A 15,293-nucleotide genomic window follows, 5' to 3' on the forward strand; every position below is an offset into this window, starting at 1 on the left:
GGTAAAGAGGGCATGGTTAATGCAGATAATAATACATTTAGATAAGGAGTAAGAGCTTGTATTCAGTTGCAGAATAGAGTGACTATGGTTAACAATAATTTATTATATATTTCAAAATAACTAAAATAGTGGGATTGGAATGTTCCTAACGCAAAGAAATGATCAATGCGTCAGGGGGTGAATACCTCAATCATCCTGATTTGATCATAATACACTGTATGCTTGTATCAAAATATCACATGTAATCCATAAGTCATATAGCTATTATATATCCATAATAATTGAAAATAAAATATCAAAACAAAATTCATTGGTTTATCTTGTACCCCAAAATAAGTTTTAAAATCTCATGCATAATTTTTGATGCTGAGCATTATAGGAAGAAACTTTATGAAAATTTTTTCTAAATGACAAGAGAGAGGTCAATATAAGAAAGTAGCATAAAAGAGCAAGGTGATAAAGTGGCAAAAGGGACTTATGGGATACATTTTCAGAGGATCAAGGACATAAACTATTGTAAATGAAAGAGAAAGAAAATAAAGGCTTTTTTAAAAAAAATTCTCATCTATGGAGCATTTCCCAAGTGCTTAATGAGATCATTTCATGTAATTCATTCTTAAAATATTGCATGAGATTGAATGGATGATTCCTGCCTTACAGGGGAGCTAAGGTGCATGATGCAGCACCAGGAAACATGGGACTGGAACCCACTACATCTGACCCAGCAATTTGTGAATTTTTTAAAATGAGTTTTTACAAATTCCGAAAGTAATATACAAACTTTTTCAGTAAACAAAGCAAAGTAAAAGATAAAAGCTTCTTGATCCCCCTCCCCTCCTGCTCCCCTGCTAAAAGTTAGTAATAGTCCATACAGACATCATACTTTCACCAAATGAAAGCTCCAGCTTTTAATTGCTCTACGATCCCCTTTACCACAAGCAGTGATGAATCTTAAGACTGATCCAGAACTACGTCGGTGGTAGCAGAACCAACAAGGCAGAAGGCTGCTAAATGCTGCCTGAGTTTACCTGACTACGTGTAGATTTCTGGCTGTGTTTACTTTCTGGAGCTTCTTAGAGCCCAGGGTTTGAAGGATTTCTCTGAATCAACTTTCACTGTTGTGGGAGAAGGAAGAAAAATAAAAAAGGTGAAGACAACAGAGCAGGGGATGAAGGAGAGTGGTGGGTGCACTGATGCAAACACCCTGGGCGCCCACAAGTGCATATGCGCAGTTCACACTGGAAGGAGATAGGGCCAGGTGGTCAATTACAAGGGACCCAATCTGGTACCTCCTAGTGGATTTTCCCACAAGGTAGAGGCTTGGTGGTGAGAAGTGAATTATCAATTTACCTTGTTTCTCTTTTCCAAATGTGACTCTGAGTTACTGTTTTAATTTTTATATTTTCAGAAGTATCAACCAAATTATCTACCAAATACCTGTTACATTTGAATGTATTTCATTTAGTTGTTGTTTTATTTTTTAATGGAAAAGAGATGTTTCCTTATATTTTTCACTTCTAGGCATTTTATCAGGAAAAAAACTATGACTGTAAAGTCTTTTGTAAATTTTAAGGGTCATTGTTGCTATCTGTTGAAGGAGCTGCCAGACTAAAGTGAAACTGTAACTTGAAGCCCAGTGCAAAAGAATATGCACAAAATCAATTCAACTCCACAACCAAGAGAAACGCCTGAATGTTTCAAAATTACAGTGCTGAAAGCATTTCTTTTCAGACATTCATCTTAGGAAGAGTCTGTGGAAGGGGATTTTTGTTCTCTTTGGTTGAGTCAGCCTCACTAATAATAATGCTTTGGTCCCTCAAAAAGCCCCCTGAAGAGTATTTTTCAATTTACTCATTTTGTTTGTTGTTTAGCACATTGTACGTTGTATTTCTTAGACTTCTTTCCTCTCTTCTTTTCTCTCACAGCAGTATAATCAAATTGAAGTAACCCTAAGCATATACTTCATTTTTTTTTCTGGTAAGCCCCCTTCCTACCCCACTTCCTGCCCAATTCTCCAGCCCCAACTCCTATTTCCCAAACTCACATATCTAAAGGAAAATGATGAGAGACTTTGGGATGCCTGTCTACCACTTAGAACACACTCTACTCAGAGCAGATAAAGAAAGACTGGTTTGAGATGTTAAAGGTCTCTCCCAACAGCAACACATGCACACATGCGCAGAAGCTTGTATAATTTACATGAACTCATTGGAACTTACTAGAAAGTGGCTTCTTTCTTTTTCTTCTTCTTTTCTTAAATAACATAATTCCTGGCATTGGTCTTTTTACAGAAACCGTGGAGCAGAACATTCTTGAGAAAGTTATTTTTTTTCTTTTAAATTGTGGAACTATAAAGTGGCCATTAAAATACATTTCTGGGGTGCAGTGCAGCACTCCCTGTGCATGTGAGTCAGTGAGAAGCACCACCTTAATTGGGGGTTAAAGATAGAAAATCTGTGAGTTTACTCCTGAAGTGGCCTGAAGGAATATAATTATAGAAACACATATTTTAAATATTATTCTTTCACTTATGGAAATTTGCCCAAATACTTCCTTGTTTTTTCAAATGCTTGTTCTTATTTGTATTCACTACAAATATAGCTATTCCTTCTGGTTTTCTGTGTTTCTGTTTGTCTGCTCTTGTGAGACATTTCTCTTTCACAGTCATAATCCAAGCCTCTCAAAACAAGACCTAATCTTAAAAGACTGGATTCCAGAATGTCCAACCTGTTTAGTGCCCCCTTTGCCCGTTTGTGGAAGTGGTTCCCTCTGCCTCTGGATTTTCGTTTGTGATCAGCGTTTAGTGCACTGCTCATTGCATATTAAAAGATTTGTTTAAATACAGTATCATATTTATTCCTAAGGGAATATTCAAGGTAGGCACTGTGACCACCATTCTATAGAAGCAGAAACTGAGGCTCAGAGGTGTTCATACTGTAACCTGCACATGCTCACTAATCCCGTGGCAGAGCGTGAATTTCAAGCCACGTTCTTCAGACACTCAGGTCCTCTTTAACCAATATACATTGGGCTGCCTCCTTTCTTTAAAAAGAACCTTATTTGCTGGACGTTTTGGAAATGACCTTGACTAAGATCTGGCTTCCAGCAGAAACCCTTAAGAAGCTGTCTACCCCCTACCCAGGACTCCCCGCTGATGTGCTTTTAACCACTGTAGGGATTCCTGCCACAGGTTCCCTTTTGTCAGAAAGCCCCAAATACCACAGGCTGATGTAAGACTGGATCCCCAGGGCGGGTTCCCTCCCAGATTATGAACAAAAGCCCCACAATCTTGTCAGAAAGCAGTTCTTTAGCATTTTGGTTGATTTCGCTCAAAATAGGAAGTCATTTTCCCACTCTCCGTCTTACGTCCGAACTAAAATCCAGCTGTATTTTCTCTCTCAGGGTCAAGAAACCCAGCTTTCAATTGCACAAAATGGACAGAACCCCAAGGTGGGCAGTTGTTTGTGTAGTTTTATCCTTCACACATTTCTAAATGTTCTACAAAGAGAATGTCGCTTTTAAAAGAACCAGCCGTTTTAAAAATTGTATTATGGGGTTTCCAAGTTATTACCTCCTACAAAAATTGCAGTGCAAATGGAAGAAAATAACACGGAAAATGGGTGTACGTTTAAACCGCTATATAAACATTTGAAAAAAGGAAAGCACCATTGAAATACAAATTGGCTTCTTAGATTAGGGGTTTATTCCGCCAGTTACACTGGAGACCTGTGGGTGGGCCTTATGGATTTTTTGGTAACTACTGGTAATTGTAAGGTTTGGAGTGTGCTTTAGGCTGAAGAAGCTGCTGTGTGTGTTTTGTGTGTGTGCGCGTGTATGTGTGCATGTGTGTGTGTGTTTAAGAGAGATGGCCACCTGTGTTAGCCTGAAGAGTGTGTGCCTGTCAGGGCAGCTGGGGCCTCAAGACTCGTAAGACTTTTATTAGGCCTCCAGTTAATGGCCTTCCAGGAACCCTGGCGCAGAGCGTCACCGTTCCACCCGTCAAGACCCACTGCTCTGTCCAGAGGAGACCAGCACCTTAAAAGTTAACTTCTACAGCCAAACCCTCTCAGTAAAGGGTAACAAAGACCACATCCTGACGCCTCCAAAAGGCACAGTTTTCACAGCGCGTTTTATTATTCATAAAAAAATAAATTTATTTACATATGTTATTTCCTGTGGTAGTGCAGCCTTGGGGCAGGGGCGCGTTCCCTACCGCGGGATCACTTGCTAAGGTCCCACCGCCCACCCTGAGCGCTCGCGTCTGGGGAAGAGCCTGCGCGGCTGAAGGCGCCCGAGCTCGGAGTGGGGAGGCCGGTGAGGAGAGTCTGGAGTCGGAGCTGGGGGTGCTGTAGGAGCAGGAACGGGCGGAGAGGGAGCCCCGAAAGAGGCCCTAGCCAGGTTGGAGCCGCGGGGCTTGGGGAGGCTCCAGTTTAGAAGTAAAAAGAGTAGAGAGTCGCCTGAGCCTGATTAGAAAAAGCCGGGAGCTTGGGAAGGAGACCGGAATGAAGAGGCCACCCGGCAGGGAGGCCCAATGGCCCGAGGTGCACCGGGCAAAACCCGCCTGCGGTGGTCTGGAAAATGTGTCTTCACCTCACCCCGCCCGCAGCTGGCCTCCTCCCGCCGGTTAGGAGGGCCCAATGCTGGGACGGGAACCTGGCCCAGAGAGGTCACTCGCCCTTCTTTGTCACTTAAAACCTTGTCCCGGCTGACGCGGATCTCATATCTAGACTTCTGCCTTTAAAGCAGATGCAGAGCGCGTTCTAACCGTTCCCTAACCATTGTGTCACCAGGCATGGCCCGGGCTGTGTGGAACCGTCCCGCACATGTGCGATGAATCTGGCTTCTCTGAGAACCGACCCCTGGGCTGTCAGGCGCGGGTGGGGGCGGCAACCGAGGGTGAGTCTACAGAGCCAGGGCCCGAGGGTGAACCTGCGTCCCGCTCTCTCAACACGAAAGTTGGCTCTTTCTGGAGAGGCAAAGGATGGTCGCCCAGATCCCTGGCAGCTGTAGCCATGGGGCTGTGCAGTGACAGCCACGCCGGGTTCACAGTTCCAGGGAAAGGGGAAGGGCCAAGGAGAATCCAACGGAAACAACTTCTTTCCATCTCACGGGCAATCTCTTCTCTCCTTGGCCCCCGAACACTCGCATTTAACGAATAATCCCATCAAGTAAGTTCCAGTCCGATTTAAGCGGTGGTTCCACATAGTCTGTTGGCTGTGGAAACTTCTTTGGTGTCAGAGTCCGGTCGTCCCGAGACCACGAATGGCCATGTCTGTAAAATCAAAAAGAACGTCAGATGTTAGAGAAATGATTGTCTCAAACTGAAACCGCTCTCCTGTCTTCTCTCTGAACTAGGATTTTCATTTTACTGGATGTTGATAATCCGAGACGTGCCGTATCCATTTACGCTTCCTCCTGGACTTTGCCCGCAGATAATTTGGTGAAACTCATATGACTTTGAGATTCTATCATTTCTATCATTTAGTTCCCTTCCCCTAACACACACACACACACACACACACACACACACACACACACAGACTCTCTCTCTCTCTCTCTCTCTCTCTCTCTCTCTCTCTCTCTCTCTCTTTCTTTCCCTCTCTCTCTGTCATGCACTCCAATCTCCAAGTAGGAACTGGGCTTGGACAGGATTTTTCCCAAGCCGGGAGAGCTGGCAAATCAGAGAGGGACTTTCCAGACAAATCCCATGCGGGAAAACTTTACTATATTGCAGAAGTAATTTTTCTAAAATTGCAAAGCCTTTTTTATAGAGCTCGGCCTTCCCTCCTTAAGAAAGGGCTTGCGGATTCAAACCTGCCAGACCCTTAGCTGGATAAAGCTGGGCAAGGGAGATTTGCCATCAGTCTGCAACCCAGTGGTAGCCTGAGTTGGAACTAAGATTTGCCCTGGAAGTAGGATATTAGCCAGTGGCTGTCATTGGGGTACAGTGATCAGAACGATGTGAACACACACGCATGGTTGATTCTTCTCCAGGGAAATGGCTGGCCACTCCCTTGATTTGGGAGAAAATAAACTGGCCTTCTCATTTCCTGTCCCAGAACCTCCACCCCTTTCAAATTTTTCCCTGCGGGCTGACTACACCCGGCGCCCAGGGAGGCCTGGGTATCTCCTCGCCCGGGTCCTAGCGCGCCGCGCCCCTACCAGGTTCACTGGGTGCACATAGCCGTTCTCATAGCGGTCCTCCTGCAACAGCTGCCGCAGGTGAGCGATGTAACTGGAAGCCAGCCGGAGCGTGTCCAACTTGGAGAGCTTGGTGTCGGGGGGCACCCAGGGCAGGCTGGTCTTGAGCCTAGAGAAGGCTTTGCTCAGCACGCGCATCCGGGCGCGCTCGCGGGCGTTGGCCGCGTTCCGTTGTGACTGCTTGCACTCTGCGGCTGAGCCCTTGGCCGGGAGGGGCTTCTTGCCACCACCGCCCGCGCCCCCCCCTGCGCCGCCGCCCCCAGCCACACGGGGCCGCTTCCTCCTGCAGCCTCCCGCGCCGCCGCCCGCGCCCAGAGCGCAGCGCTCCTCCTCGCCGTCGGGGTCCTCCTCCTCGGCGGATGAGTTGTCACTGGGCGAGGCGTAGCTGCGCTCCACGCCGCGGAGGGGCGGCCTCTTGGAGGCGGGGACCGGGTACTCCCGCTGCAGCCCCCGAAGCTCCATGTCCTCCGAATCACTCACCGAGCCAGTGGACATCGCGTTGTCCCCCTCGCCCACACGCGGCCGCTTTCCTCTCCTCTGGCCAGTGTCGCTGTCTCCGCCTTCGGCTCCCTGGCGAAGGCGGAGGCCGGGGAGCGCTCAGAGGAAGACTAAAGACCCGGGCCGGGAAGCGCGGGGTGCGGAAGCGAGGTGGGCGGTGAGAGCTGGCGCGCCCAGCCGCTGACCCTGGGGAGCCTGGACCAGAAGTTGGCGCCCAAGTCCAGATTCCGCTCGCACCGCGGAGAGCTGCGCCTTTTGACAAGACTATTTATCTGTACTCCTTGGAACAAACCACTCCGGGCGAAGAAGAGGGGGTTGGAAAGAGGGGCAAGAGGTGGGGCAGAGGCGTGGAAGGGGTGGGGACCGCTTTTCTGCGTGCAGAGGAGCGGTTGGTGGAGGCGGGGGAAGAGGACGTCTCTGCGGAGCGGAGACTTGGGCATTGAAGCCCGTCGGACCTTCAGCATGTCTGTGCGGGATACGTGGGCTTTGGGGGAGTGACGAGGCAGAGCTGCTTCCTTCCGACCCTGTTTCTACCCCCGGCTAATCTTAGCAGTGGGGAAGATTACCAGATACTTAGAGACGACAGTTTCCCAACCTCTGTTTACCTGCCAGTCTTACCAGTAGAGCTCAGCTTTCAATTCATCACTCGTGATGTATGATTGTCCATTCAAGCCTTGCTGGATAACAGAAAAAGCAAACAACATCCAACAATGCACAAGCTACCTCTCATTTTCCGCCTCCTCCTTTTCCTATAATATACTTTCAGGATTCACAAAAATGGTCACAGTGGTTTGTTGGATTTTCAAATAACATCTATAACTTAATGATATAATCTCCACCTTGCAGAACTTGAAGCTGAGCCTCGTAGATAGACGTTAAGTAAAAGACCCACCACTCTCACTAGGCTAAGTAGAAAAAAGATCCAAAATCCACGTTTCGAAATCCTGGCCTGTCGAAATCCTGATCTAGTCTCCTGCCTCGGGGGCACACATCTCTAGATGTTGTAGCTAGTATTTTCCATGCTCTCAGAAGTTCCACGCGTGACTTTGTGATGCATGTGATGGAGAATCCAGCCCTAACGCTTTGCATTATAATGTAGGGAATCCATTGCTATTGTATTTAACAGATTGCATTTTGAAGGGCAAGATCCTGGAGGCAGAATGCTAAGTTAGCACAATCGTCCATTCAAAGTAAAAATGACAAAGCAGCACCCTGAATGATCGTGTCTCATTGCAACCAAGTCTAAAACATGCAGCTCTTGCACCCAAGAAAACACAACAAAATTGCAGTCTCATTATTTCCTGACTCGAAGGTCATCGCAGTTCCTGGTCAGGGGATGAGTACTTCTGTGGACACGGGCTCCAATGGCCAGAGACTGAGTGTCTGCTGTGTGCCCCTCACTGCGCTCGCAGCTTGTGAGCAGCGCACTGTGTAATAAAACCCGTATGAGTTTGGCATACGGTTATCCCATTTTATGATGATGCAACTGAGCCTTCACACCGGCTTAGGTGTTCACATACTCTTTTCCTGAAAGCCCACATGCTCCCAAGCTGAGCAAGGTGCAAGGGAACGGATGTGCAGTCAGTCCAGGACAGAGCTGGCAGAGATAGCTGGGCCAGCCTGGCTCCCGCCAGTTCCTACAGCAGAACAAATGCGCCCTGCTCAATGCCTGAAGTGCTGCAACAGGTGGCTGGCAGAGGCTGACTTCATCACTCAGGCATCATTCTACCTTCATCTCCCAGGCCATGCCACCCTTAGTTGGGGGATGTTTCACATAACCCCTCCTGCTCACCCGAATTTGCAAAGGTTTTCTCCCAGTACAGGTAAAAGTTGTCTTTTGGTTGGGGGCAGGGGTGGGCTTGTTCTGGGACAAGTTAAGTAAAAAGTTCATTTGTTCTTAGCTCTCTCTGGGATGGAGAAATGCAGGCAATATTTGACAGAGTGTGGAAATATTTCCTGGAGCATTTGAACTTGAACTTGACTCTAGGATCACCTTGCTAGGTGAAGGAGAGGAGAGCAACAAGGAGGGGCAAAGAGATGGAATGGGGAGAACCAGGCTGGCTTTCTGCAAGGACTATTGATGACTTGAAGCTATCAGTATAAATATATAGTCTCACACATTAGGGGCAGGCGAATAGGTTTCTAAAATCTGAATTGTTTATACAGGTGCAGAACAAAGTCTTTCTTTAGAAAAGATTAATGGTGAGGAAAGCGCTAGATTTCTCTAAACAGTCACAAAAACTGTGCCCAGCCTCAATGCTAAGGGGGTCATGGCCAGTTTCTTTATTTCTTGAAGAAACAATGTGACCCCACAATTCGGGCTTATTTTTCACAGCGCTTGCCTCCCCCTCCCCATCTTCTTTCTCTCTCTTCCCTTTCCTCCTGACTTTCCTCTCTTTCTCTTCGACTCCATCCCCTCACCCTCCCCTTCCTTTCTGGAAACCCCTCGTTGGCTTTCAAGAAAGTCAGCTATTTTATTTTGTTGGTCTTTATCTTTCATTTTCATTTAACCTCCATTTCTTTCATTTTTGTGATACGAAGTTATATTTTCCCTCATAACTCTTTTTGCAAGTTGCAGACTTGTAATGAAGGTTAGGAAATGCATCTTATATATGCTTCTTACTAGGTTATAACTGCAGTTTGCTTTAACATGTTTGTAGTATCTGACGTTTTGTCACCTCATTACTTTCAAAGGGCTTTTACTTTTCCTTCTTGGATGATTACAACAACCTCTTGAGCTGAGCTGAACACTGTAAGTATAACTATCTCTTTTGAAAGCCCAGTTTTTCATGTTTTGACAAGTTACATACTGCAAGTGAATAATAGGTCTTTATTTTTATATTATAAAGCACACTGTAATCAATTCTATTTGCTTATGCTGTACAAACTCTTAGATTTGAAACAGGTTTAGACTGTTTATGGTGTACTTCAATGGTCTTGAAATTCTTTAGTGACATTTAAAAAATATGCAATGGGGTGAATAGGGCTTAAGTTACATTATAAAACAAAATATTTAATATTTCCTTTACTATTACTTTTAATATTTCTTCATCCTGACTTCCTGCTTGCTGGATATTTGACTTTTGGAATTTGTGTTTTTTGAACCCCAGTTTCCTAATCTATAAAATGGATTACTTCTTTGAGAGGAAGAAAAAGTATATGAGCAATTGGCTAGGCCAGAGCCTGGTACATTGGAGAAGATAAGTAAATGCTAGTTAGTATTATGAATTGCCTTGCCCAATATTACACAGCTAGTAAAAGTCAGGGCAATGGCCTGACCCAAGTTTTGGACTCCAGAGTCCATTCTGGGTTTCAAATAGTACTAGGATATTTCATTTGCTTTGACTGCAGGCTGCTAGGGCCTTAGGTACACAGTCTCATCTCATGACATTTTTCACAGGTCTCATGAGGGACCTCACTGAGGGAAAAATGGATGGGACCTCATTAGAAATTTTCTTTTCTTCCCCCACCATAAAATTCTCTCACTATAAAATTGCAGTGCTTCTCCAAGCCTTCCTTTCCCTACTGGCATAAAGGATTAAGCCAGAAATCCTGCTGGTGGCATGGTGTAGGTGAAAGGAGCATGCCCAGGTGCAATACAGATCAGTGCCTAACAGATTGAAACATTTAACAATGCAGGCTTGGCAGGGCGTGGTGGCTCATGCTTATAATCCCAGCACTTTGGGAGGCCAAGGCAGGTGGATCACCTGAGGTCGGGGGTTTGAGACCTGCCTGACCAACATAGAGAAACCCCGTCTCTGCTTTAAAAATACAAAATTAGCCGGGCACATCAGCGCATGCCTGTGGTCCCAGCTACTTGGGAGGCTGAGGCAGGAGAATCGCTTGAATCCGGGAGATGGTGGTTGCAGTGAGCCGGGGTCGCACCGTTGCACTCCAGCCTGGACAACAACGGTGAAAGTCCGTCTCAAAATAATAATAATAATAATAATAATAATAATAATAATAATAATAAAAGAAAGAAAAATAAAAAGAAAAAAGATAAACAATGCAGACTTGGTTTTTTGTTTTTTGTTTTTTGTTTTTTTGAGACGGAGTTTCGCTCTTGTTACCCAGGCTGGAGTGCAATGGCGCGATCTCGGCTCACCGCAACCTCCGCCTCCTGGGCTCAGGCAATTCTCCTGCCTCAGCCTCCTGAGTAGCTGGGATTACAGGCACGTGCCACCACGCCCAGCTAGTTTTTTGTATTTTTAGTAGAGACGGGGTTTCACCATGTTGACCAGGATGGTCTCGATCTCTCGACCTCGTGATCCACCCACCTCGGCCTCCCAAAGTGCTGGGATTACAGGCTTGAGCCACCGCGCCGGCCTTGGTTTGTTTTTTAAAAAGGGAGCAATGAGGTGGGATGATAATTACAGACCATGCAAAAAAGGCCTTTGATTGCCACTTCCTTCCTCCAACATTGTATTAAGTAATGGGTGAGAAACTCTAGAGTTGGGTAGGTCACATTATTAGGACCTAGGAAGAGCAAGGGCTTCCTCTGTCCTCTGTGAAAGCCATGTCAAAATCATGTAATGAGTAGATACTTAAGAAACAGTTTATTGTGGCACTGTTCACAATAGCAAAGACTTGGAACCAACCCAAATGCCCATCATTGATAGACTGACTAAAGAAAATGTGGCACATATACACCATGGAGTACTATGCAGCCATAAAAAAGATGAGTTAATGTCCTTTGCAGGTTTGTGGATAAAGCTAGAAACCATCATTCTCAGCAAACTGACATAAGCACAGAAAACCAAATACCACATGGTCTCACTCATAAGTGGGTGTTGAACAATGAGAACACATGGACACAGGGAGGGGAACATCACACACTGGGGCCTGTCAGGGGTGTGGGGTTAGGGGAGGGATAATAGGGGATAGGAGGATAGGGAAGGGATAGTATTAGGGGAAATACTTAATGTAGGTGACGGGGTGATGGATGCAGCAAACCATCATAGCACATGTATACCTATGTAACAAACCTGCACGTGTACCCTAGAACTTAAAGTATAATAATAATAATAATAATAATAATAAAAAGAAACAGTTGTGGGACCAACCCACAGCATCCTGTTGCCTGGAGGAATTGCTGTACCTTTGGGCAATTGCATTTTGTTTTCCTTTTGATCTAGGAAAACAAATAATCTAGATCAGCACTGGTCAATATGAAGCCATTAGCCACATTAAGCTATTGAGCACTTGAAATGTGGTTATTCACGTACTGTAGTGTAAAATGCATACCCAGTATTAAAAACTAATATGAATCAAAGAATATAAAAGATCTCATTGATATTTTAAAATATAAATTATATGTCAAGCAGTGACAACATTTTGGATCTATTAGTTTAAATAAAATATATGACAAATTAATCTCACCATTTAAAATTATTAAAATGCAGTTACTAAAAATACATAATTAGATATGCAGGCCCCATTATGTTTCTGTTGGACAACTCAGGGATTAATGTCATGGATTAACTATACCCCTCTGTACTGAGCTTCTACTGTTGGCCGTGGCAAGGTGTTGGTGAGACCCACTCCCACTCACTGGGATGGCACATTCTTGTGGAAACAAGCTTCTCTGTATCCTCCAGCCTGCATCTCACCACGTGTACTCAACCTCCTATGTATAACACACCCCACTACATACACGCACATACTGAGAAAATGATGGCTCCTGCTCAGTGGTGTGCCAATCTTGGTGTGTGTTGGTCATGTGGGTTGCTAGTTAGGTGGGGACAGGTCACATGTAAGGCCCAGGGTTAGGTCTGGATAACCCAAGGCCTGGAATCTTCTTCCCTTGTCTGCACAAAGCCTTGGGCTCTGCTCCAGGTTCAGGGCAGCCTCTGTCCTCGTGTTGCACAGGATGCCACCTCTCTTCAGAACAGGACAGAAAAAAACTCCCTTCACCCCGGGCACACCAGCCATCAGGTTGGGAGTCTATGGAAACAGCCGAAGCCTACACCGGGAGTCCTTTGCCATCCGCAACAGATCCAGGCCTCTGCTGCTGGTTTATTTATCCAAGGATTGCAGCAAGATTTTTTACCCTTCCCTCCCAATGTCATGAGGCCTTAGCATGTAGAAGCCAGTGTCTGGTTGGTTTGTGGAAGCTGAAGGTGGAAAAGCCAGGCTTAACAAATTAACAAGGAAAAATGGGATGGGCGAGGGGAAAGGGGAAAGCGATAACGCTCAGCAGAGACCTGATTTTTTTCTGCCTTCCAGGAGAGAAGAAAAAAGTCTTTATTGATTTTCTTGACAACTAAAACTGCAGGCGGCTTCTGCAGGAAACTTTTTTCTTTTCTAACAATATTTCTAGATTTTAGGGAGCAGATGCTGAGGCTTAACTGTCCTGAGAACCCCAAGTTCCAACTGGAATGCCGTGTGTTTCCTGCAAATGACTGAATACTCAATTTGCCTCGTATAGAAGCCCAGCTTTCAGAAAGAAAAGGCAGTCTAGTGAAGTCTTCTGTAGGAGACCTGTTTACAGCATCCACTGCCCTCCAAGATGTTGGAGAATCCTGAACAATGTTGGAGGATACTAATATAGTCCTAGTCTGGGTTAGGATTGTGGCTCATAGGTCTGAAAATAATCTGATTTTTAAAACCTTCTGGCGGAAGCTTTTCACTCTTAGGCAGAAGCTGAGAAAGTTCTGTCTCAGGGTATTTTCTCCTTTTAAGTACTTTTGATTTTATTGGCAATAATAGGAAGTGTGAAAATACTCTGTTATCAAAACAGCCCTTGAAATTGTAGCACATAGCTCTGGTGTTCAGTGTGTGGTCCCAAGCCTATCTTGGTTTAATTGTGGAGTTAACCCAGGAGACAAATATCATCCTGCCATGTGGCATTCACTGTAAAGAGCCACTTTTGCTGCAGACATCAGGAGATCTCTGCATTTTTCAGCTGAGAGGCCTCGGGCCACATGCTCACACTCTTGTAGCTTGTTTCTCTATAGCCCATGGAAGTTGCCAGAGTTAAATGAGATTGCCTGCATTCAGGCTGCTGTGAAACTGTGGAGGATTGTAGAAGGTCAGTTATTACATTATTATCCCCATTCTTCTCCCCTAGGAGCTCATGTTTTTCCTGTCCCTCTCCCAATAGCAGGTCTTGCTCAAAGTGCTCTCATTTTAGGAGTCCCCCAACCCCCAGCCCATGGCTCATCCCCTATAGAACACCAGCTAAATGCCTTCTGGCGCCAGAAGGAAGTTCTCATGTAATAGATACTTCCTGTTGTCACAGAGCAAGGATTCTGTACTCTTTGTTAACCAGTCCCTTAACCGACTCATCTATAAAAGAAGGGCCTAGCTTATTTACATAGGACCTTTGTTTCCCTAGTACCGTACCCCTCTTACCTCCATTTCTAAAGTGAGCTCTAATGGATGATCAAAACAGGAAGATATTTTAGGAAATATTTCCACTTTCTCTTAATTTTTTCTCCCTTTGGCTCATTTGTGGTGCTCTGCCCAAATAGCAGAAACAAACAATTAAACAAAAATAACCAAGCTACATTCCTCTTTAGGTTTCAGTCTTAAGGGAGAACTCCTTGAGGATACTGGAAACAGAACTGCTTAATGTATTCTCATGCCTTGTTTCATTACTCGGTCCGTATTTCTTCTTAGATTGCCACCTTTAAGCAACTTACTTTAGGAAAGAGACGAAAAAAATTAAATAAGAGGAAAACCGAAAAGATTAGATGGTAAACTTAATGAAGGCAGAGGCTGTGTCTTGTTCATTGAGGATTGCTTGAGCCTGGGAGATCGAGACTGCAGTGAGCCCTGATTGTAACACTGTACTACACCTGGGGTGGCAGGGTGAAACCCTGTCTCGAATTATTATTTTTTTCATTTAAAAATGATTTGTTTTTTCATTTACCAAAAGTAAATAAATATTTGATGATTGAAAACTCTCACAAACACATGAACACAAGCCCATCTGCACTCATAATTAACAAGAGACAGGTGCTCAGCCCATCATTTGCCCTTTATTTAACCGACTCAGTTAATTACTATGTGTTCTATCCACTGTCAGCACTTATAGGGACTCTTTTACATTTCTCATTAACTGAATGGACTTCTAAAAAATATTTCCTCTCATCAAATGGAGCTTATATATCTTTCTACTTATCATACACTGTGCTTGCCACAAAGCCCAGAGGAAGTCTAAATAACAATTATATTCATTATAATCATTCCAGTAACATTCTTTTCTTTTTATGAAAATGAAATAGTGCTTTTAATACCATTTGCTACCTTTTTTTTTTTCCTAACTGAAAAAATTCAGAATCTTTGTAAAATTTTAGGGATCACAGACTTATAAAGCTTAGATTAAGGAGAGCTAAGGGTCAAGTGTGGAGCCCTTCAAAGTGCATACATTTAATGGGTAAGCAGAGAAGGGGAATTCAGACAAAGAAAGGCAGTAATACGAAAGGTGAGAAGAAAACCAAGAGAGTAGTGTTATTGAAAGCAAGGGAGTCATTTCAGGAAGTAATGGGTGGGGACTTTCAGTTGAGATGATCTGGTAAGACCACAGTTTGAAGCATCCCCTGTGCTCCAAATACGTAGCTGTGCGAGCTAAAATGTGAAAATAGAAAAAC

General features: G+C 44.7%; 1 protein-coding gene across 1 annotated transcript; it reads right to left on the reverse strand.

Moving 5' to 3' along the window:
* Positions 1-4,112: 4,112 nt before the first annotated feature.
* Positions 4,113-6,945, reverse strand: MSC (musculin). Its single transcript, XM_003942618.4, has 2 exons — positions 6,163-6,945; positions 4,113-5,272 (listed from the first exon to the last, which is right to left on the reverse strand). The coding sequence occupies exons 1-2, from the start codon at positions 6,694-6,696 to the stop codon at positions 5,186-5,188; spliced, it is 621 nt and encodes a 206-aa protein (XP_003942667.3). The 5' UTR covers positions 6,697-6,945; the 3' UTR covers positions 4,113-5,185.
* Between the last annotated feature and the right edge of the window lie 8,348 nt (positions 6,946-15,293).

This window comes from Saimiri boliviensis, chromosome 15, assembly GCF_048565385.1.
Source record: "Saimiri boliviensis isolate mSaiBol1 chromosome 15, mSaiBol1.pri, whole genome shotgun sequence".
NCBI lineage: Eukaryota > Metazoa > Chordata > Mammalia > Primates > Cebidae > Saimiri > Saimiri boliviensis.

What these genes read in the sequence shown, in the direction of transcription:
- MSC (XM_003942618.4), bottom strand. Translation starts at nt 6,696, where the DNA reads ATGTCCACTGGCTCGGTGAGTGATTCGGAGGACATGGAGCTTCGGGGG. An exon ending in ATGTGCACCCAGTGAACCTG is followed by an intron (nt 5,273 to 6,162) that starts GTAGGGGCGCGG and finishes TTGATTTTACAG; the next exon opens with ACATGGCCATTCGTGGTCTC.